At 33.0% G+C, this 25,437-nt stretch overlaps 1 protein-coding gene across 6 annotated transcripts in view; it reads left to right on the top strand.

Moving 5' to 3' along the window:
• The window catches only part of LOC136040303 (multiple epidermal growth factor-like domains protein 6), an 88,757-nt gene that overhangs the window by 37,389 nt on the left and 25,931 nt on the right, over positions 1-25,437 (top strand). For 3 of the 6 annotated variants that reach the window (XM_065724575.1, XM_065724566.1, XM_065724555.1), the window contains 3 exons: positions 10,164-10,281; positions 16,108-16,271; positions 24,831-24,947. In XM_065724575.1, the coding sequence (XP_065580647.1) occupies positions 10,164-10,281; positions 16,108-16,271; positions 24,831-24,947 (399 nt within the window). Of the gene's footprint in view, positions 1-10,148; positions 10,282-16,107; positions 16,272-24,830; positions 24,948-25,437 lie in introns of all 6 variants that reach the window. The other 3 variants (XM_065724570.1, XM_065724561.1, XM_065724548.1) reach the window with 1 other exon arrangement.

Below are 25,437 nucleotides of genomic sequence, written 5' to 3'. Positions count from 1 at the left end.
CCTGTGTCCCGGTCGTCATTTATATTCCCTGTGTCCCGGTCGTGATTTGTGTCCGGGTGTCCCAGTCTGTAATTTCTCTTTGAGGTTCCCGGTCGTCACTTATATTCCCTCTGTCTCGGTCGTCATTTGTGTCCCGGTCTGTAATTTCTCTTTGAGTGTTTTTTCTTTTTAGTTTTTTTTTTAGTTTTTTACCTTTTTTCTTTTTTCAGTTTTCTTTTTCTTCTTTATTTTTCAGCGTCACTATGAAGTACATATCGACGAACCTTTGTTTTTTTTTTAACTTAAATCTGGTAGGCATTGATGACCTTATCCAAGTCAAAATCTCAAACCCAATCATCATCGCTATCATTTTCAGTTTTGATATGTTTTGACCCTCGCTGTCCAGGTGGATTTTCATCTAACTGCGCGGTTTTGCGTTCTTTAGCCGCAAGCCTGTTTTCTTGCTGTTCTTGTGATTCCTCGGAACGCTTTCTTTTCTTACTTTCTCTATCAGCAGCAAGTTTTTTGGCATAAACTCTTTGAGCAGCTTCCTCGGCTGTTGCCATTGTAGGTTCTTCAGTCATTTTACAATTAAACATTTTTCCGTGAACAAATGTCTTAAATACCGTTAATGACGTCACCGTCAAAGCAAAAATGACGACAACTAATTTCATGACGTCAGTCAACACAGAAACATGACGTCACCTGATCCACAGACAGACAGACAACTTATTTTTATATATATAGATATATATATATATATATATATATATATATATATATATATATATATATATATATATATATATATATATATATATATATATATATATATATATATATATATATATATATATATATATATATATATATATATATATATATATATATATATAATATATATATATATATATATATATATATATATATATATATATATATATATATATATATATATATATATATATATATATATATATATATATATATATATATATATAAATATGTATTATCTATATATATATAAAAATAAGTTCTATGTGTGTTATGTTGTCGAGTGACGTCATGTTTGTCAACTGATGAAATTACAGACCGGGACACCGGGACACAAATGACGACCGGGACACAGGGAATATAAATGACAACCGGGACACTCAAAGAGAAATTACAGACTGGGACACCGGGACACAAATCACGACCGGGACACAGGGAATATAAATGACGACCTTGACACAGGGACACAACTACAACGGGGACGCCGGGGGGCACAGGGGGGATATATAAATGACGACCGGGACACAGGGATTGTTCGAAGAGAAATTAAAGACCGGGACACCGAGACACAAATGACGACCGGGACACCGGGACACAGGGAATATAAATGACGACCGGGACACTCAAAGAGAAATTACAAACTGGGACACCGGGACACAAATGACGACCGGGACACAGGGAATATAAATGACGACCGGGACACAGGGACACAACTACAACGGGGACGCTGGGGGGCACAGGGGTATATATAAATGACGACGGGGCCACAGGGAATGTTCCCTGTGGTTAGATTAGCAATCACCATCAACAAAGCTCAAGGGCAATCATTAGAATAATGATGTATAGATCTGAATACGGATTGTTTTTCTCATTGACAATTATATGTTGCATTTTCAAGAGTCAGTAAACCTGACAATCTATTTATATGCACTGACAATGGGACAGCGAAGAATGTTGTATATTCGCAAGTTAGAAAGGTAGTTAAAAATATCTATATATATAAAAATAAGTTGTCTGTGTGTGGATCTGTGGATGGATCAGGTGACGTCAAGTTTGTTCGCATATGACGTCTGAATTATTTCACACTAATACAAAAGAAGAAAAAAACTAAAAAAGGTAAAAACTACAAAAAAAACTAAAAAGAAAAAAATCTAAAAAAGCTAAAAAACTAAAAAAAACTAAAAAAAGGTAAAAATCTAATAACTAAAAAAAACTGAAAAAAATGAAAAAAGGCAAAAACTACAAAAAAATAAAAACTAATAAAAAAACTAAAAAAGCTAAAAAACTAAAAAAACTAAAAAAAAACTAAAAAAAGGTAAAAAACTAAAAAAAACTAAAAACTAAAAAAGAAAAAAACTAAAAAAAAAGGAAAAACTGAAAAATAAAAGAGAAAAAGAAAACTAAAAAAATATGAATAAATATATATAAAAATAAGTTGTTTGTGGGTTATGTCTGTCTGTCTGTCTGTCGAGTGACGTCGTGTTTGTCCGCATATGACGTCTGAATTATTTCACACTAATACAAAAGAAGAAAAAAAACTAAAAAAGGTAAAAACTACAAAAAAAAACTAAAAAGAAAAAAAACTAAAAAAGCTAAAAAACTAAAAAAAAACTAAAAAAAGGTAAAAAACTAAAAACTAAAAAAAACTGAAAAAACTAAAAAAAGGCAAAAACTAAAAAAAAACTAAAAACTAATAAAAAAACTAAAAAAGCTAAAAAACTAAAAAACTAAAAAAAGTAAAAAAAGGTAAAAAACAAAAAAAAACTAAAAACTAAAAAAGAAAAAACTAAAAAAAGGAAAAAACTGAAAAATAAGAGAAAAAGAAAACTAAAAAAATATTAATAAATATAAAAAATATAAATATAAATATAATATAAATTAGCAATCAACAAAGCACCGAGACACAAATGACGACCGGGACACAGGGAGTATAAATGACGACCAGGACATAAGTAAAAAAAAAAAACTAAAAAAACTAAAAAAAATGGTAAAAACTACAAAAAAACTAAAAACTAATAAAAAAACTAAAAAATCTAAAAATCTAAATAAACTAAAAAAGAAAAAAAAGAAAAAAGGAAAAAAATAAAGGAGAAAAACAAAACTAAAAAAAGAATGTATATACAGACCGGGACACCGGGATACAAATGACGACCGGGACACAGGGAATATAAATGACGACCGGGACACAGGGACACAACTACAATGGGGACGCCGGGGGGCACAGGGGGATATAAATGACGACCGGGACACCGGGACACAAGGAATATAAATGGCACCCGGGACACTCAAAGAGAAATCACAGACTGGAACACCGGGGCAAAAATGACGACCGGGACACAGGGAATATAAATGACGACCGGGACACAGGGACATAACTACAAAGGGGACGCCGGGGTGCACAGGGGGATATATAAATGACGATGGCGACTCAGGGAATGGTCGATTAGCAATCACCATCAACAAAGCTCAAGGGCAATCATTAGAATCATGAGGTATAGATCTGAATACGGATTGTTTTCCCATGGACCATTATATGTTGCATGTTCAAGAGTCGGTAAACCTGACAATCTATTTATATGCACAGACAATGGGACAGCAAAGAATGTTGTATATTCGCAAGTTTTACGTAGTTAAAAACACACAATATATATATATATATATATATATATATATATATATATATATATATATATATATATATATATATATATATATATATATATATATATATATATATATATATATATATATATATATATATATATATATATATATATATATATATATATATATATATATATATATATACACCAACTAGGTGTTGGGGTGGCGCGAAGCGCCACCCCAACAGCTAGTATATATATATATATATATATATATATATATATATATATATATATATATATATATATATATATATATATATATATATATATATATATATATATAAATATATATATATATATATATATATATATATATATATACTAGCTGTTGGGGTGGCGCTTCGCGCCACCCCAACACCTAGTTGGTGGGGGCGCTTCGCGCCCCCCCCCAAGCCCCCCCGCGCGCGTAAGTCGTTACGCGCCATAATAGTTACGCGCCATTGTAGTTGTGTCCCTATGTCCCACCTGTGAATATAGATAGATATATATATATGGTTTTAACTACGTAAAACTTGCGAATATACAACATTCTTTGCTGTCCCATTGTCTTTGCATATAAATAGATTGTCAGGTTTACCGACTCTTGAACATGCAACATATAATGGTCCATGGGAAAACAATCTGTATTCAGATCTATACCTCATGATTCTAATGATTGCCCTTGAGCTTTGTTGATGGTGATTGCTAATCGACCATTCCCTGTCCCGGTGTCCCGGTCGTCATTTACATCCCCCTGTTTCCCCCGGTGTCCCCGTTGTAGTTGTGTCCCTGTGTCCCGGTCGTCATTTATATTCCCTGTGTCCCGGGTCCCGGTCGTCATTTGTATCCCGGTGTCCCGGTCTGTATATACATTCGTTTTTTAGTTTTGTTTTTCTCCTTTATTTTTTTCCTTTTTTTTCTTTTTTAGCTTATTTAGATTTTTAGATTTTTTAGTTTTTTTATTAGTTTTTAGTTTTTTTTTCTTTTTAGTTTTTTTGTCCCGGTCGTCATTTATATCCCCCTGTTTCCCCCGGTGTCCCCGTTGTAGTTGTGTCCCTGTGTCCCGGTCGTCATTTATATTCCCTGTGTCCCGGTCGTCATTTGTATCCCGGTGTACCGGTCTGTATATACATTCGTTTTTTAGTTTTGTTTTTCTCCTTTATTTTTTTCCTTTTTTTTTTCTTTTTTAGTTTATTTAGATTTTTAGATTTTTTAGTTTTGTCCTGGTCGTCATTTATACTCCCTGTGTCCCGGTGCTTTGTTGATTGCTAATCGAACATTCCTTTTGTCCTGGTCGCTTTCTCTTTGAGTGTCGTCATTTATTTTTTTCTTTTTTAGTTCTTTTAGTTTTTACCTTTTTTAGTTTTTTTTTAGTTTTTAGTTTTTTTAGTTTTTTACCTTTTTTTAGTTTTTTTTAGTTTTTTTAGTTTTTTAGCTTTTTTATTTTTTTTATTAGTTTTTAGTTTTTTTGTAGTTTTTGCCTTTTTTTTATTTTTTTTAGTTTTTTAGCTTTTTTATTAGTTTTTAGTTTTTTTTGTAGTTTTTGCCTTTTTTTAGTTTTTTTAGTTTTTTAGCTTTTTTATTTTTTTTATTAGTTTTTAGTTTTTTTTGTAGTTTTTGCCTTTTTTTTCTCTTTGAGTGTCGTCATTTATTAGTTTTTTCCTTTTTTTTTTAGTTTTTTATTGGTTTTTACCTTTATTTTAGCTTATTTTTCAGTTTTTTCCTTTTTTTTAGTTTTTTTTTTATTTTTTATTTTTTTTAGTTTTTTACCTTTTTTTAGTTTTTTTAGTTTTTTTAGTTTTTTAGCTTTTTTACTTTTTTTATTAGTTTTTAGTTTTTTTTGTAGTTTTTGCCTTTTTAGTTTTTTATTGGTTTTTACCTTTATAGTTTTTTTAGTTTTTTAGCTTTTTTATTTTTTTATTAGTTTTTAGTTTTTTTTGTAGTTTTTGCCTTTTTTAGTTTTTTCAGTTTTGACGTCACCTGATCCAGTTTTTTCAGGTGACGTCACCTGACACATCCATCCACACATCCACAGACAGACAGACAACTTATTTTTATATAGATAGATATATATAGATATATATATATATATATATATATATATATATATATATATATATATATATATATATATATATATATATATATATATATATATATATATATATATATATATATATATATATATATATATATATATATATATATATATATATATATATATATATATATATATATATATATATATATATATATATATATATATATATATATATATATATATATATATATATATATATATATATATATATATATATATATATATATATATATATATATATATATATATATATATATATATATATATCTATTCACAGGTAGGACACAGGGACACAACTACAATGGCGCGTAACTAATATGGCGCGTAACGACTTACGCGCGCGGGGGGGGCTTGGGGGGTGCGAAGTGCCCCCACCAACTAGTTGTTGGGGTGGCGCGAAGCGCCACCCCAACAGCTAGTTTCTAATAAACTTCAAACTTTTGGGTTTATGTTTTAAGGTTTTCAAATTGCTTCAATCCATTGTCAAAATATATTGAAATATTGGTGCAATTACCAGTTTTTACATTTAAAATTTTTTTTCCTCGGCACATTTTTTTTTGGTAATTTCTCTTTGAGCCACAAGCCTGTTTTCACATTGTTTTTGTGATTCCTCGGCACGCTTTCTTTTGTTACTTTCTCTTTTAGCCGCAACCCTGTTTTTACGTTGCTCTTGTTTGGCATTATCTCTCTGAGCCGCAAGCCTGTTTGATTCCTATAATGACGTAATATACAAACATACAAAATACATATATGACGTCATAATGCTCAATCCTTCTGCAATAGGGACAAAGTTTAGACATAGATCCGATTTGAACACATCTACTCAAGCTATAATTATCGACTGGGCTGTACCTGAATGCCCTCTGTTGTTTTGTGTTACTCTCCGTTACTGTGAGTCTGACTGTGTGCGTGCCTGTATGTGTGACTTTGTATGGTTATTTGTTTGTGTTTTGTTTTTTCCTCTCTGTGTCCTTGTCTCTCTCTCCATGCCCCTGTGCGTGCCTGTGTGTCAGACTTTTGTTGTTGTTTGTGTGTTTTTTTCTTTTTTTCCCTCTACGTAGAGTATTGTCCTATTCATCATTTTTTTTAATTGCGACCTCCCCCCCCCCTCTGAAGGAGGAAACCAATGTGTATCTATACAGTGATACAAAATATACTAGAGGATGTTATTCACTGTTTATTTGAAATATTCACAGTCATTTAAGTCATAAATTATAACAAAAGTATTTTATAGGTATATTTTCAAAAAATTTAAAAAAATATAAAAAAAGGCAAACTAATAAATAAGTCATTGTAAAGGTTTTGAAACCTTTAGGTTCTGAAAAGGAGGGCAGCCCAAAAACAACCCCTGTGTATATGCTTATTATTTGTTTGTTTAATATATGAGTAATTCTCAATTATCGGAAGTTCCATATAAGCTTTCTGCAAATGGATCGTCAGCAGACTAATATTTATGTAGAATGGAAAAACTCGTGCAAAAAGAGCCGTGCCCTGTGATCCAGCAATAAGGTATAAAGACCCATTTTGACTTGGCACTCCCAACACATTTAAGTCATCTTACACTGTCAAGTGTATTTACTTTCCCTTAGCATATAGTTCCACAAATATGGAGCGCTTTTTATCATCCATTGTCAAAATTAACAGAATTTTTAAACTTGAATCCCATGTTTAATTTCATTTTTTAACCTTGCAGATTTGTTTTCAACTTTTTTTGATATATACTTTGAAGTAAAGATTGCAGAAGCACGGAAATGGGATCGCAAATGAAAATCAGAGCCAAATTTGATGCCTTTGCATTTTCTAAGGAAATAGCGTAATGTGTTTCTCTGTATTATGACTCTAAGGTCTTATTGTAAATTTTCTAGATCTTCAGATTATAAAAGATTTCCCTTATATTATAAGAAAATATAGTCGAGCCAACATTGATTCTTTTTATTGTCTCAATGTTCTGGCGAGTTTTATTCCCAATATAAAAGCATTTTTTGTTACTTTTTCTCCATACTTATCCTTTAGAAAAGTCATCTCTAAGTTCTCTACCACTCCATGTTGATCACATATTTAATAATAAATTGTATTCTAACAGTTATCGCAGCGAAGTGGCTATGATGTACTCTTTCGAATTTGAAGGATAGGAGTTCAAAACACTCGGCGGTAACATTGATTTGAAGATCCGTTTTATCAGGATTCAAAATAGATGTAATTATTAAAAGGGATATTATTGCCACAAAAAGCCAATAAACAGGCATGATATTTGAAAATAATTTTCGTTAATTACAAAAGGACCCTGTGGCTTATGTCTGTCGAGTGACGTCAGGTCATCATGTCGTCATGAAGTTAGTTGTCGTTATGTTTGTTACGACGATGACGTCATTAAAGATATTTAAGATAATCGTTCAAAGACAAATTTTTAATTGTAATAAGATCGTGGACGGAAAAATGTTTAATTGTAAAATGACTGAAGAACCTACAAACAGCCGAGGAAGCTGCTCAAAGAGTCTATGCCAAAAAACTTGCAGCTGATAGATAAAGTAAGAAAAGAAAGCGTGCCGAGGAATTCCGGTCTGTATAGACCGGATTTTTAGTTTTTAGTTTTTTTACCTTTTTTTTAGTTTTTTTTAGTTATACCTTATGATTCTAATGATTGCCCTTGAGCTTTGTTGATGGTGATTGCTAACCGAACATTCCCTGTGTCCCCGTCGTCATTTATATATCCCCCTGTGCCCCTCGGCGTCCCCGTTGTAGTTGTGTCCCTGTGTCCCGGTCGTCATTTATATTCCCTGTGTCCCGGTCGTCATTTGTGTCCCGGTGTCCCGGTCTGTATATACATTCGTTTTTGAATTGGTATATGATGAAATAATTTTTGTGTTTTTCCACTTTTTTTCTTTTTAGTTTTTTTTGTTTCTACCTTTTTTTTAGTTTTTTCAGTTTTTTTCTTTTATCTTTTTAGTTTTTTTGGAGCTTTTACCTTTTTAGTTTTTATTTATTTTTATTTTTATTTTTTTTAGTTTTGTTTTTCTCCTTTCTTTTTCAGTTTTTTCCTTTTTTTATTTTTTCCTCGGCACGCTTTCTTTTCTTACTTTCTCTATCAGCAGCAAGTTTTTTGGCATAGAATCTTTGAGCAGCTTCCTCGGCTGTTGCCATTGTAGGTTCTTCGGTCATTTTATAATTAAACATTTTTCCGTCCACGATATTCTTACAATTAAAAATTTGTCTTTGAACGATTTTCTTAAATACCTTTAATGACGTCAACGTCATAACAAACATGATGACAACTAACTTCATGACGACATGATGACATGACGTCACTCGACAGACCCACAGACAACTTATTTATTTATATATATATACTAGCTGTTGGGGTGGCGCTTCGCGCCACCCCAACACCTAGTTGGTGGGGCGCTTCGCGCCCCCCCAAGCCCCCCCGCATGCGTAAGTCGTTACGCGCCATATTAGTTACGCGCCATATTAGTTACGCGCCATTGTAGTTGTGTCCCTGTGTCCCACCTGTGAATATAGATAGATTTATATATGTGTTTCAAACTACGTAAAAATTGCGAATATACAACATTCTTGGCTTTCCCATTGTCTGTCCATATACAAAGCCGTATGTACTAATAATGACGTCATATGCAAACGCTCTTTTTACAAACAAACAAACATGCATACACCCAACTCGTTTTTATATAGATAGATAGATAGATAGATACAATACAAATTAACTACGTAAAACTTGTGAATATACAACAGTCTTCGCTGTCCCATTGTCTGTGCGTATAAATAGATTGTCAGGTTTACCGACCTTCAAAGATGCAACATACAATTGTACATTGGTAAAGCAATCTGTATTAAGATCTATACCGCATTTTTCTAGTGATTCCCCTTGAGCTTTGTTGATGGTGGTTGCAAATGCTAATCGAATTGGGAATTGCAATCTTTTAAATTGAAAAAGCAGATCCGTTGGAATCATGGGAATGCGAGGAATAAGAACAGCCTCACCCTCATAAGGCCCTGTCAAGATTGTGGCATCTATTAGGTTTTCCATTGTTTTTTTTTTTTTTTTTACGGCAAGTCGCGTGCCATTGTAGGTTCTTCGGTCATTTTATAATTAAACATTTTTCCGTCCACGATATTCTTACAATTAAAAATTTGTCTTTGAACGATTTTCTTAAATACCTTTAATGACGTCAACGTCATAACAAACATGATGACAACTAACTTCATGACGACATGATGACATGACGTCACTCGACAGACCCACAGACAACTTATTTATTTATATATATATATATATATATATATATATATATATATATATATATATATATATATATATATATATATATATATATATATATATATATATATATATAGTTTCCATATGTTTTTTGGAAAAATTGGCATCTTGTTTAAAAAGAAAACCTAAACCTTGTTGAAGTAATAGTGGAAAATATAGTAATGTAATTATATCCTGATGTTATTTTTGCTATGTAAATATTTTTTTTCTCCGTAATATTAGGAATGGAGGTTATCACACTAACATTTTCGCGAGATAGAATTGGGTGCAGGAATTAAATGTGCCTCGGCAATATTTACTGTTTATAACTGTGTAAAGTGTAGTCTGAATGATGAGTAAACATTGCTTTTTACAGAAAATCTGATTTTAGTGGCTTCAAGTACAATTAATGGCGGTAAAATTCAATTCTGCCGCATTAGAAATGGAGGTTGCCAACAACTTTGCGAGGTGGAATCGACTGGAGGAATAAAATGTGCCTGCAAACAAGGGTAATAAATGCTTTAATATACTGATCTTTTTCAAATGTCACTTCCGAAGTATCCTAGAATTATATCTTACTAGCTGTTGGGGTGGCACTTCGCGCCACCCCAACACCTAGTTGGTGGGGTGCTTTGCGCGACCCCAATCCCCCCGCGCGCGTAAGTCGTTACGCGCCATATTAGTTACGCGCCACTCTAGTTGTGTCCCTGTGTCCCACCTGTGAATAGATATATATATATATATATATATATATATATATATATCTATATATATAAAAATAAGTTGTCTGTGGATGGATGGATGGATGGATGTGTGGATGGATGTGTCAGGTGACGTCACCTGAAAAAACTGGATTAGGTGACGTCAAAACTGAAAAAACTAAAAAAAGGCAAAAACTACAAAAAAAACTAAAAACTAATAAAAAAAATAAAAAAGCTAAAAAACTAAAAAAACTATAAAGGTAAAAACCAATAAAAAACTAAAAAAAAAACTGAAAAAACTAAAAAAAGGCAAAAACTACAAAAAAAAACTAAAAACTAATAAAAAAAGTAAAAAAGCTAAAAAACTAAAAAAACTAAAAAAACTAAAAAAAGGTAAAAAACTAAAAAAAATAAAAAATAAAAAAAAACTAAAAAAAAGGAAAAAACTGAAAAATAAGCTAAAATAAAGGTAAAAACCAATAAAAAACTAAAAAAAAAGGAAAAAACTAATAAATGACGACACTCAAAGAGAAAGCGACCAGGACAAAAAACTAAAAAAAAAAGGCAAAAACTACAAAAAAACTAAAAACTAATAAAAAAAATAAAAAAGCTAAAAAACTAAAAAAACTAAAAAAAGGTAAAAAACTAAAAAAACTAAAAACTAAAAAAAAACTAAAAAAGGTAAAAACTAAAAGAACTAAAAAAGAAAAAAATAAATGACGACACTCAAAGAGAAAGCGACCAGGACAAAAGGAATGTTCGATTAGCAATCAACAAAGCACCGGGACACAGGGAGTATAAATGACGACCAGGACACAAGTAAAAAAAAAAATTAACAAAACTAAAAAGAAGGTAAAAACTACAAAAAAACTAAAAAGAAAAAAAAACTAAAAACTAATAAAAAAACTAAAAAATCTAAAAATCTAAATAAACTAAAAAAGAAAAAAAAAGGAAAAAAATAAAGGAGAAAAACAAAACTAAAAAACGAATGTATATACAGACCGGTACACCGGGATACAAATGACGACCGGGACACAGGGAATATAAATAACGACCGGGACACAGGGACACAACTACAACGGGGACACCGGGGGAAACAGGGGGATATAAATGACGACCGGGACAAAAAAACAAAAAAGAAATAAAAACTAAAAACTAATAAAAAAAACTAAAAAATCTAAAAATCTAAATAAGCTAAAAAAGAAAAAAAAAGGAAAAAAATAAAGGAGAAAAACAAAACTAAAAAACGAATGTATATACAGACCGGGACACCGGGATACAAATGATGACCGGGACCCGGGACACAGGGAATATAAATGACGACCGGGACACAGGGACACAACTACAACGGGGACACCGGGGGAAACAGGGGGATAACCTGACAATCTATTTATATGCAAAGACAATGGGACAGCAAAGAATGTTGTATATTCGCAAGTTTTACGTAGTTAAAACCATATATATATATATATATCTATATTCACAGGTGGGACATAGGGACACAACTACAATGGCGCGTAACTATTATGGCGCGTAACGACTTACGCGCGCGGGGGGGCTTGGGGGGGGCGCGAAGCGCCCCCACCAACTAGGTGTTGGGGTGGCGCGAAGCGCCACCCCAACAGCTAGTATATATATATATATATATATATATATATATATATATATATATATATATATATATATATATATATATATATATATATATATATATGTTTTAACTACGTAAAACATGCGAATATACAATATTCTTCGCTGTCCCATTGTCTGTGCATATAAATAGATTGTCAGGTTTACTGACTCTTGAACATGCAACACATAATTGTCCATGGGAAAAACAATCCGTATTCGGATCTATACCTCATTATTCTAATGATGTGTCCCTGTGTCCCGGTCGTCATTTATATTCCCTGTGTCCCGGTCGTCATTTGTGTCCCGGTATCCCAGTTTGTAATTTCTCTTTGAGTGTCCCGGTCGTCATTTATATTCCCTGTGTTCTGGTGTCCCGGTCGTCATTTGTGTCTCGGTCTGTAATTTCTATTCGAACAATCCCTGTGTCCTGGTCGTCATTTATATATCCCGCCTGTGCCCCCGGCGTCCCCGTTGTAGTTGTGTCCCTATGTCCCGGTCGTCATTTATATTCCCTGTGTCCCGGTCGTGATTTGTGTCCGGGTGTCCCAGTCTGTAATTTCTCTTTGAGGTTCCCGGTCGTAATTTATATTTCCTGTGTCCCGGTCGTCATTTGGGTCCCGGTGTCCCGGTATGTAATTTCATCAGTTGACAAACATGACGTCAGTCGACAAACAACTTCATGACGCATACAGCTCAATCCTTATAATGACTTCAGTCGACAAACATGACGTCAGTCGACACACAAACATGACGTCACCCGACACACACACACACAGACAACTTATTTTTATATATATAGATAGATAGAAGATAAGAATCCCTCAAAAGGGAGCAACATAGAAAATGAAGGGAAGTGGGAATGGCAAATGATTTAAAAAGAGATACGAGAAATGGGTTGGTTGAAGCGTAAATTTCGCAGTAACTAAGGATGCATATGCCGTGTCACCTCTACAAGAAATATCGCTGATCAAAAAAGGCTGGGTGAGAGAGAAAGTTTACGCCCCATTTCAATCAAACCGTTCGTGGTAACAAGTTATAGGTAAAGAGTGACCTGGGCTAATAGTATCTGAATCTTTAAAAAACGAGAGCTTTGGCATAAATTAATATATCAGAAGATTTTTTTTGCTAATTTTGAACATAAATTTTTTTAAGTTTAAAGTTTCACATCAAGAGTTATTAGCCTGAGGAAATTTGCCCGATTCTCAAAAAAGTGGAAAAACATTCCTAAGCTGTGAGTCACCTTGATAAAAGTTATACTATTAAATTCAGCATATCAAAGTACCTTACTGTACAAGTTTTGAACTCCTATATGCAACAGTGTGAAATTTTACATTTGTTTTACCATAAGAAATATGACGGGTCTTTCCAAATCTTTACACGGATTCCCAAAGAGGGCCAAATTGCTTCCAAAGAAAATTAAAAGATAGCCAATCGATATAAAAGTATCAAAATATTGTATACTGAGCTTTCCTGTTTCAGATTAAGTAATACCGCATAGTAGCGCATTTGTTCCTAAAACGCCACGCAGTCAATACAGGATCAATGGTTGAATTATACATATATCTTAATGTTTCATTTTAAAAAGTTGATTTTCTTGATTGTTCCCAAAATTACATAGAGTGATGTATCATTACGAAGCAGTTGTTATGAGGTAAAGGCGATGGGTCATTGCAAAGGCAAAAGAATGGGTGCCAGAAACCTAAAAAAGTGCATTTTATTACCGGTATTGTCTAACTCTCTATAAGCGTTCAGGTAAATATAAATTAAGGTCTTTGAGGACGGGGTGAAGGAAGGATTTTATCTCTAATCTCTTTTCATTTGAACTGTCTGATTAAGGGTGCTGTGGAGTAATAGCTCTCTTCTTATTGTAGAAGAAAATATAGAAAATGTTTTCTTTTGTAACATAAAAAACTTTCGTTCATATTCACACCAAGACATAAGATGGAGAGATAGAGGGGTAGAAGGTGATTCTTGAATAATTTCAGAAAACTTACCAGGAGAAAATGGCAGGAGACATGATAAACTTTTTTTATTGGTGCTAAAATGGAAATACTGGGTTTTGTGTTTATTTAGTTTTTCCATATTTGACAGTTGGTTCTAACAAAATGTAAGTGGCTCATGTCAGTAGTGGCCAGAACTCTAAAAAAAGAAGTTTCAACAACAATATATACATTTAGAAAATTATTCAGATTCTAAATATGTAAACTGTATCAGTTTTGAATTGGTTATTAAAAGTTAATAGTGTTGGAAAACTTGCATAATTTTGAAGACAGGAAATAAGTTCCATCAAAAAAGTATGCCATCTTGATTGAAGCTATATACTAAAAATGTGGCTTGTACTAGGAAGCACGCGGCAGGCTTATTCATATCGATTTTCATTGTCACTTCTCTTCTAACTGCACATATCTGTCTTTTATCAAGTCATTGATTAGTTCATCTAAATTTTGTTTCGAAACTCGAGCAGCGAGATCACGACGACATTGAGTGGACAAATTCTATGAAAAATCCATTATCATTAGATATAATATGTGCTGCTTCTTTAATTTCTGGCCAATCAGGATTGCAAGTCAAAGTTAAAATGAAGTATGGCAGCTCAAGGTGACGAATGATAGCCATAGCATCTTCGATTTGTTTAGCATAGTAAAGTATTGACCCATAGAATGATATTGGTAGTATTACTTCTTCGCCAAGAACTGCATTCTGTTTTGAAGCTAAGTCGTTGATAAGTCGCGTAACATCTATATACTTTTCGGCCATAACAGTTTTCTGGTTCAAAATTATCCGTTGGGTATGATCATGTTGGTAAAGACATTGGTAAAGTCGTCCACAGAAATGTAAAGCATCAAAACCTGTCCGAGGCATGTCAGGTGTTACAGCTTCATAGAAAGACTTTCTGTGTGTTCAGGTTGAAAAGCAATACGATACCTCATAAATTTGAGCCGTCATGGATGTGGACGGCTTCCATAAGGTGGTTGAAGTGGCATATCTATTGTCCATCCTGATGTTCCAGCAGGACAGAACAATGGGTAGGTGAAGTGCTTCACGCGATGGATGATATTTTCAAAACTGACAACGTTTTTGCCACGTTGTCTCACATTCAATTTATTGACGGATTCAATTTATTGATGGTCACCATTAAGAGTAAGAACAGTGCATACTTCATTGCAAGCAGGGGGTTCGAAAAGCTTATAATCCACACAACCTGGCACAGTGAAAATGAGCTGCACTTTCGGAGGTGGTTTTCCCAGTGAAATAGTGGATTGACCTTGTTAAGAATATTTTTTAACTTGTAGGGATAACAATCAAGCAGAAAAATATAATAATGATAAACTTATTCCTAAGGTTCCAGCTTATTTATAAAGTACCCGATCAAATATTATGGTTTAAACAATAACAGACAGTTTTGAAGATTGAGACGTATGTAGATTCTTCAGCCTTAAAGTTTTTTCTGAAAACTTTACCAAGCTGCTTACTATGGGTATTTTCGACTTTTCAGTCTGTCTCGTTTAGCTGAGGTAAGATATTTACCCTCATAAGCATAAATGTAAGGCTTTCAATGGTTTAGAATGTGATAATGTAATTGGTTGTAGATACCTAAACATCTAATTTCATTGAAAATTTTGCACTGTTGCAGCCTTACTCATATTGATGGCAGTTTCTGATTGTTTTTAGTTTTAGTTGATTATTCATTTAAACTTCTTTGTCTTTTAGGTTTTTAGGTGGAAGTAATAATATATCATGGCTTCTGATCGTACTAGTATCGATATTTACTCTTTTTAAAAAAAAACCGTCATTGGGAAAATATTAGTTTAAATTTATGTACACAAGAAATGCTCGCGTGAATACGCTCGTTTGACTGTACATCTTATGTTGAAAAAAATGAATAAATTATTGGAAACACAGAAAATATAGCAAAACAAGTTTTAAAACAGGAATACATTACTATTTTCACATTCAGAGTTAAATATGTCTAGAAAAATAGAACTCCGTACAATTTTTCAGATATGAGCTAAGACGAGATGGAAGAACATGTAAAAGCGTAAACCCTTGTCGTATCTCTAACGGAGGCTGTCATCATTTTTGTCATCACACTGCAGGTATCTCTAAGAAAATATGCTCTTGCAAAAAAGGGTTTAGTCTCTTAGCTGATGGAGCCACGTGCCAAGGTAAATACTTTTTTTGTTGCATGAAGCATAGAGCCTTGATTTTTTTTTTAAGTAGAAATAGTATATGTACTTCATATTGAATATTGTTTCAAATGTTTCAAAATAAGAAATTAATATTAGACATTGCAAGAGAATAGAATATGATATACTCATTTTTTACTAGCTTTACATAATAGCTTTGACTTAGTAAGCAGTGACATGTCTGGTGCGCATTACTACTTCCCTCCTTGGCTCCCTTTTGTATCAGAGCAAGCAGTGTAGCATTGCCTTAGCAAAAATTAATACCACCCATTTTTTTCTCATGAACAATTCGTGGAAGGGCTCCTTAATATCAATGGTGATTTCCAATATGTAAAGTCCATTAAGTTTAAAACTACCCAAGAAAAGCTACAAGCCTGAAAATATTGGAGCCATTTTTGAAAAAGGAAGGAAAGCCCCCAAAAAGGTGGGTGAATTTCGTGAAAATTAAACCATCTAATTCATTTCACAGAGAACTCTACTGCAGAAGTTTCAAGCCAGTATTCTAACTGAGCCCTCGTGTAACTGAACCACTGGGCAACTCAATCCCATTTAATTAAAACTTGTTGCAGCTCAACCCCAATTAAACCCGTTCAACTCGACTCATTAAACTGAACCCCGGTGTAACTGAAACCACGTGTAACTGAATCCCCGTGCAACTGAGCCACCGTGTAACTGAACCACCGTGCAACTGAACTACAGTGCGACTCTACCCTCGTTTATCTGAACCGTCGTGCAACTGAACCACTGAACTCAGCTTTTTAGTATTCTGAAAATATCAGGCAATAATTGGGGTAAAACACAAGTTAGAATTCTTACATGTTCAATTTTGTTAGAATTGTTTGTTTTCAAAATCAAGACATAAACGCCTGTCAAGATAACTCATAAAAAACCTTTGTTCCATTTTTGTAAAAAAAAAAAAAAAAGAAGATAAGATGTCACAAACCATTAAAGCCGATTTTTTTTCTCCTTGTTTCTGATGAATCAGACCCTTATGGACGTTAAGTAAGAAATATATGTGCTGAAAATATTTGATCTTTTTGAATCTAGATAACAAACTTTGATCAGATGTCTTTGAAGAGATTGCAGCTAAAAAAGACGTGGATGGAGAACTTGTTGCACTCCCGCCTTTTTTCAACATTCCTTCAACATACCTTAAAATTTTAAACTTCATATCCTCAGGTTCATACCCTCAGCCGACATTGCAGATACATCGTCTTGTAAAACTGGATGCACACAGTGTCTCTTGCTTTACTTGAAGATGTTCTCAAATATTTTCCGAACAATATGAAGGCTGACACCATCAGCTATTTTAAAAATTTCAATAAAGGAAAAGATGTTTTTTGATTGTGTTTGGCATTCTTCTTGACATTTTTCTAAGGTTTGACCGTAATGCTCCATGCTTTTTTTATATTTATAGGATCAAACATGCCCTCTTTTCTTAATAATAATAAAAAAAAATACTTTGTATGTTAACAATACGTAACTTACATAGCTTATAATACATGCACCAGGGGCTAGGGACTGTGAATCCTGGGGGCATAGCTATTTAACCGTTGAACTGTTTTAGATAAAATAATCATCTCAAAATTATCAATCAGATGTTTTTGGGGAGAAAAGAGGGCGAGGGTGGAAGTCCTTTGATCACCTTTAACCCTTAAAAAGTGCACTATAAATTTTGATTTACAATCAAATGAGCACCCTCCCTAAGTTGATACAAAAATTTGTTGCATAAAAATCTTGTGTGTTAGCATTGGGTAACTAACTTAACTTACAGGGCTTGCTCCAAGAGCGGCTGGGGGATTTTTTACCCCAGAGGCATGCTCGTTTCACCTTTAGACTATTTTGAAAAAAAAAAATTTTTTCATTTTGACCAGATGCATTTGGAGGAAATGGATTAAGAGGGAGAGGCTGGCTGTCCTTTGATTCCTCAAAATTGAACCTGAAATTTCAGTTTCCGATCGAATGAGCCTCTTCCAAAGTTTGTACTAACATCCCTTCTATAAAAAACTTAAATTTCAACAATGAGTAACATGCAATAGCCTACAGCCCTTGCCCCGAGGACTGTGGTGGTTTTGTTAATCACCTTTCATTATTCGATTGGAAATTGAAGGTTTAAGTGCCTTTTTTAAAAGTCAAAAGTGATTGGAGGGCAACCAGGCACCCCAAAAAAAGTCCGCCTGTGAAAATACCTGCGAGAAGTGTTGCCTTGCAGGACATCCCCACGGAAAATACCTTCCAGTGAAAAATCTCCCCCCGAAACCTTCTATCTCCTTTTTGTTTTTTCTTTTTTTTTAATGTGTTTGTGCTGTTGCATTGATGATTTCTCTTTTCGTTATAATATATAATGATAATATAATAATCAAGTTAACGTTTTTTATTAAAAAAAAAAACAACCCAAAGTGCATTTTATGGATGCCTTGTGGCTTTTTATGATTGTATTACTAAATTAAATTCTTCTAAAGAGCAATTAAATATAAAAACTAGTTTATAACTGAACCCATAATTAGCTCTTTACGATGTTCATGTGTCCAGCTTGGCCTTTTCATTCCTAAAATATCACCTAAATCCCGCTTTTAGTGTACCATATAGAGCTTTATGACGGCCTAATGTAGTTGAATATATATATATATAAATATAAATATATATATATATATATATATATATATATATATATATATATATATATATATATATATATATATATATATATATATATATATATATATATATATATATATATATATATATATATATATATATATATATATATATATATATATATATATATATATATATATATATATATATATATATATATATATATATATATATATATATATATATATATATATATATATATATATATATATATATATATATATATATATATATATATATATATATATATATATATATATATATATATATATATATATATATATATATATATATATATATATATACATATATCACTACTTGTATAAATCACTACGCTAGGGAAAAATTTAAATTTGCTAACATGTGGCGATTAACTAGATAAACCTTCCTAAAGACATCCTAAATTTCAAATAATAGCAAAAAAAAATTCTACATAAATGTTTCTAGAATCATCCTACACTAATTAAAATAATAATGAAAGAAAAAAAAAGCCAATCACCTTCTGTCAAACACCCCCATGGTAACAACCCTCATCCAAATACAACTCCTTCCACCCCAAACCCTTGAAGCCGTCTCTATAACCCTCTCCAACCCCACCCAAAATAAGAAAAAACTAATTCCCCAACAAATACTGTTTTAATATTTTTTATGCTTTGGGAGGTGCTCAGCCTCCCTAACACTCACAGGAAGTGAATTCCATACAGAAAGGGCAAGATACTTCAAAGTAAAACCAGATATTACACTATTTTAAATATCCGCAACCAAGTCATCACATCTTCTTGTATCAAGCTCATGAACAGAACCTCTAAAACAGTAAAACTCAGTAAAAGTTTCCGGGACTAGATTATGCACATAGTTAAACACAAAAACTGCCGTTTGATAGTCCCTTATCTGTCCAACATTGTGTAGCCTTAGAGAGTTAAAGCAAGTATTGGTGTCTTTAACATTTTTTACGTACTTCCCAATTATTCTTGCTGCTTTATTTTGAGGAATTAGCACACGCTTGTAATTAACATGAAAATTGCTGCTCCAAACTAAAAATCCGTATGATATTTACGGGTAGATTATTGCAAATATGTTGATATGTATATATATATATATATATATTCTATATATATAAAAACTAGCTGTTGGGGTGGCGCTTCGCGCCACCCCAACACCTAGTTGGTGGGGGCGCTTCGCGCCCCCCCCCCCCAAGCCCCCCCGCGCGCGTAAGTCGTTACGCGCCATAATAGCTACGCGCCATTGTAGTTGTGTCCCTATGTCCCACCTGTGAATATAGATAGATATATATATATGGTTTTAACTACGTAAAACTTGCGAATATACAACATTCTTTGCTGTCCCATTGTCTTTGCATATAAATAGATTGTCAGGTTTACCGACTCTTGAACATGCAACATATAATGGTCCATGGGAAAACAATCTGTATTCAGATCTATACCTCATGATTCTAATGATTGCCCTTGAGCTTTGTTGATGGTGATTGCTAATCGACCATTCCCTGTCCCGGTGTCCCGGTCGTCATTTACATCCCCCTGTTTCCCCCGGTGTCCCCGTTGTAGTTGTGTCCCTGTGTCCCGGTCGTCATTTATATTCCCTGTGTCCCGGGTCCCGGTCGTCATTTGTATCCCGGTGTCCCGGTCTGTATATACATTCGTTTTTTAGTTTTGTTTTTCTCCTTTATTTTTTTCCTTTTTTTTTCTTTTTTAGCTTATTTAGATTTTTAGATTTTTTAGTTTTTTTATTAGTTTTTAGTTTTTTTTTCTTTTTAGTTTTTTTGTCCCGGTCGTCATTTATATCCCCCTGTTTCCCCCGGTGTCCCCGTTGTAGTTGTGTCCCTGTGTCCCGGTCGTCATTTATATTCCCTGTGTCCCGGTCGTCATTTGTATCCCGGTGTACCGGTCTGTATATACATTCGTTTTTTAGTTTTGTTTTTCTCCTTTATTTTTTTCCTTTTTTTTTCTTTTTTAGTTTATTTAGATTTTTAGATTTTTTAGTTTTTTTATTAGTTTTTAGTTTTTTTTTCTTTTTAGTTTTTTTGTAGTTTTTACCTTCTTTTTAGTTTTGTTAATTTTTTTTTTTACTTGTGTCCTGGTCGTCATTTATACTCCCTGTGTCCCGGTGCTTTGTTGATTGCTAATCGAACATTCCTTTTGTCCTGGTCGCTTTCTCTTTGAGTGTCGTCATTTATTTTTTTCTTTTTTAGTTCTTTTAGTTTTTACCTTTTTTAGTTTTTTTTAGTTTTTAGTTTTTTTAGTTTTTTACCTTTTTTTAGTTTTTTTAGTTTTTTTAGTTTTTTAGCTTTTTTATTTTTTTTATTAGTTTTTAGTTTTTTTGTAGTTTTTGCCTTTTTTTTAGTTTTTTTAGTTTTTTAGCTTTTTTATTAGTTTTTAGTTTTTTTTGCCTTTTTTTAGTTTTTTTAGTTTTTTAGCTTTTTTATTTTTTTATTAGTTTTTAGTTTTTTTTGTAGTTTTTGCCTTTTTTTAGTTTTTTCAGTTTTGACGTCACCTGATCCAGTTTTTTCAGGTGACGTCACCTGATCCACGATCCACAGATCCACAGACAACTTATTTTTATATATATAGATAGTTTTTTTTTTTTTACTTATGTCCTGGTCGTCATTTATACTCCCTGTGTCCCGGTGCTTTGTTGATTGCTAATCGAACATTCCTTTTGTCCTGGTCGCTTTCTCTTTGAGTGTCGTCATTTATTAGTTTTTTCCTTTTTTTTTTAGTTTTTTATTGGTTTTTACCTTTATTTTAGCTTATTTTTCAGTTTTTTCCTTTTTTTTATTTTTTTTTTATTTTTTATTTTTTTTAGTTTTTTACCTTTTTTTAGTTTTTTTAGTTTTTTTAGTTTTTTAGCTTTTTTACTTTTTTTATTAGTTTTTAGTTTTTTTTTGTAGTTTTTGCCTTTTTTTAGTTTTTTCAGTTTTTTTTTTAGTTTTTTATTGGTTTTTACCTTTATAGTTTTTTTAGTTTTTTAGCTTTTTTATTTTTTTTATTAGTTTTTAGTTTTTTTTGTAGTTTTTGCCTTTTTTTAGTTTTTTCAGTTTTGACGTCACCTGATCCAGTTTTTTCAGGTGACGTCACCTGATCCATCCATCCATCCACAGACAGACAACTTATCTATCTATCTATATAAAAATAAGTTGTCTGTCTGTGGATGTGTGGATGGATGTGTCAGGTGACGTCACCTGAAAAAACTGGATTAGGTGACGTCAAAACTGAAAAAACTAAAAAAAGGCAAAAACTACAAAAAAAACTAAAAACTAATAAAAAAAATAAAAAAGCTAAAAAACTAAAAAAACTAAAAAAAGGTAAAAAACTAAAAAAACTAAAAACTAAAAAAAACTAAAAAAGGTAAAAACTAAAAGAACTAAAAAAGAAAAAAATAAATGACGACACTCAAAGAGAAAGCGACCAGGACAAAAGGAATGTTCGATTAGCAATCAACAAAGCACCGGGACACAGGGAGTATAAATGACGACCAGGACACAAGTAAAAAAAAAAATTAACAAAACTAAAAAGAAGGTAAAAACTACAAAAAAACTAAAAAGAAAAAAAAACTAAAAACTAATAAAAAAACTAAAAAATCTAAAAATCTAAATAAACTAAAAAAGAAAAAAAAAGGAAAAAAATAAAGGAGAAAAACAAAACTAAAAAACGAATGTATATACAGACCGGTACACCGGGATACAAATGACGACCGGGACACAGGGAATATAAATAACGACCGGGACACAGGGACACAACTACAACGGGGACACCGGGGGAAACAGGGGGATATAAATGACGACCGGGACAAAAAAACTAAAAAGAAATAAAAACTAAAAACTAATAAAAAAAACTAAAAAATCTAAAAATCTAAATAAGCTAAAAAAGAAAAAAAAAGGAAAAAAATAAAGGAGAAAAACAAAACTAAAAAACGAATGTATATACAGACCGGGACACCGGGATACAAATGATGACCGGGACCCGGGACACAGGGAATATAAATGACGACCGGGACACAGGGACACAACTACAACGGGGACACCGGGGGAAACAGGGGGATAACCTGACAATCTATTTATATGCAAAGACAATGGGACAGCAAAGAATGTTGTATATTCGCAAGTTTTACGTAGTTAAAACCATATATATATATATATATCTATATTCACAGGTGGGACATAGGGACACAACTACAATGGCGCGTAACTATTATGGCGCGTAACGACTTACGCGCGCGGGGGGGCTTGGGGGGGGCGCGAAGCGCCCCCACCAACTAGGTGTTGGGGTGGCGCGAAGCGCCACCCCAACAGCTAGTTTTTATATATATAGATAAGTTGTCTGTGTGTGTGTGTCGAGTGACGTCATGTTTGTGTGTCGACTGACGTTATGTTTGTTGACTGACCTCATTATAAGGATTGAGCTGTATGCGTCATGAAGTTGTTTGTCGACTGACGTCATGTTTGTCAACTGATGAAATTACATACCGGGACACCGGGACACAAATGACGACCGGGACACAGGGAATATAAATGACGACCGGGAACCTCAAAGAGAAATTACAGACTGGGACACCCGGACACAAATCACGACCGGGACACAGGGACACAACTACAACGGGGACGCCGGAGGCACAGGCGGGATATATAAATGACGACCGGGACACAGGGATTGTTCGAATAGAAATTACAGACCGGGACACAAATGACGACCGGGACACAGGGAATATAAATGACGACCGGGACACTCAGAGAGAAATTACAAACTGGGATACCGGGACACAAATGACGACCGGGACACAGGGAATATAAATGACAACCGGGACACAGGGACATATCATTAGAATAATGAGGTATAGATCTGAATACGGATTGTTTTTCCCATGGACAATTATATGTTGCATGTTCAAGAGTCAGTAAACCTGACAATCTATTTATATGCACAGACAATGGGACAGCGAAGAATGTTGTATATTCGCATGTTTTACGTAGTTAAAAACATATATATAGATATCTATCTCTATTCACAGGTGGGACACAGGGACACAACTACAATGGCGCGTAACTAATATGGCGCGTAACGACTTACGCGCGCGGGGGGGCTTGGGGGTGCGCGAAGCGCCCCACCAACTAGGTGTTGGGGTGGCGCGAAGCGCCAGCCCAACAGCTAGTATATATATATATATATATATATATATATATATATATATATATATATATATATATATATATATATATATATATATATATATATATATATATATATATATATATATATATATATATATATATATATATATATATATATATATATATATATATATATATATATATATATATATATATATATATATATATATATATATATATATATATAATATATATATATATATATAAGTTGTCTGTGTGTTGAGTGACGTCATTTTTGTGTTTCGACTGACGTCATGTTTGTCGACTGACGAAATTACAGACCGGGACATCGGGACACAAATGACGACCGGGACACCGGGACATAGGGAATATAAATGACGACCGGGACACTCAAAGAGAAAGCTACCGGGACACAAGGAATGTTCGATTAGCAATCGCCATCAACAAAGCACCTGGACACAAATGACGACCGGGACAGAGGGAATATAAATGACGACCAGGACACTGCCTTTTGCTTAGGTGGTTTGAATTCATTAGTCATCTTATATGATTTCGCGTGATGTCATAGATACCTGAAACCTCTTTTCCAGCTTCTAGCCACAGATCACTTTTAATGTTTTTAGATGAAGTCTATTGCTTTGGGTACCATACAAAAATCACTATTGATTCATCTTTGAAACTAATTCAAGTATGTCATTGCACTAGCCAATAACTTAAACAAATTAATGTTTCAGATGATGATGAATGTTTCTCAAATCCGTGTGATCACCTCTGCAAAAATACCCCAGGAGGCTATAGCTGTCTCTGTAGATCTGGATATAAACTAGCACATGATGGAAGAACATGTATTGGTATGTTTCAAATTAAATTCCTTTCCGAGTGTTTTCTTTATGCTCAGTATGATAAATGAAAACACTTGAACGACTTGCAATAGTATTGAAAGATATGAAACAATATTCAGACTTATCAAGTGGTTGTTTGGAAGTGAAGTTTTTGGCTTGCATTTGTATTACTATTTGTGGCTTATATTATTTATGGAATTTTTTTGGGGGGAATAAGTGGGGACTGGGGTTTCCATAAGTTGGCCAAAACATATATAAAAGTAATTTGTGACTTATTATATTTTTTTGTCTAGTTTTTCTATATCAAAATGAATCTAGTTTACCTTGTAGCAGCTGGGCATCAGGGATTTGGAAAGTTTGACTTTCAAAGCCCGAATTAGTTTGTAGTAGCCACATAGTCGACTAGTGTCCTTCTTATTTAAGAGATAAATTACATTCTAAATTTTTAACGAGTTAAAAAAAAAATCAACTAAAGTTTTCACAGATTGCTTTTATTTTG

The sequence above is a fragment of the Artemia franciscana genome, chromosome 2, assembly GCF_032884065.1.
Source record: "Artemia franciscana chromosome 2, ASM3288406v1, whole genome shotgun sequence".
Classification (NCBI taxonomy): domain Eukaryota; kingdom Metazoa; phylum Arthropoda; class Branchiopoda; order Anostraca; family Artemiidae; genus Artemia; species Artemia franciscana.
The sequence above is the reverse complement of the archived record's forward strand: the minus strand, read 5'-3'. Positions and strand labels throughout refer to the sequence as shown.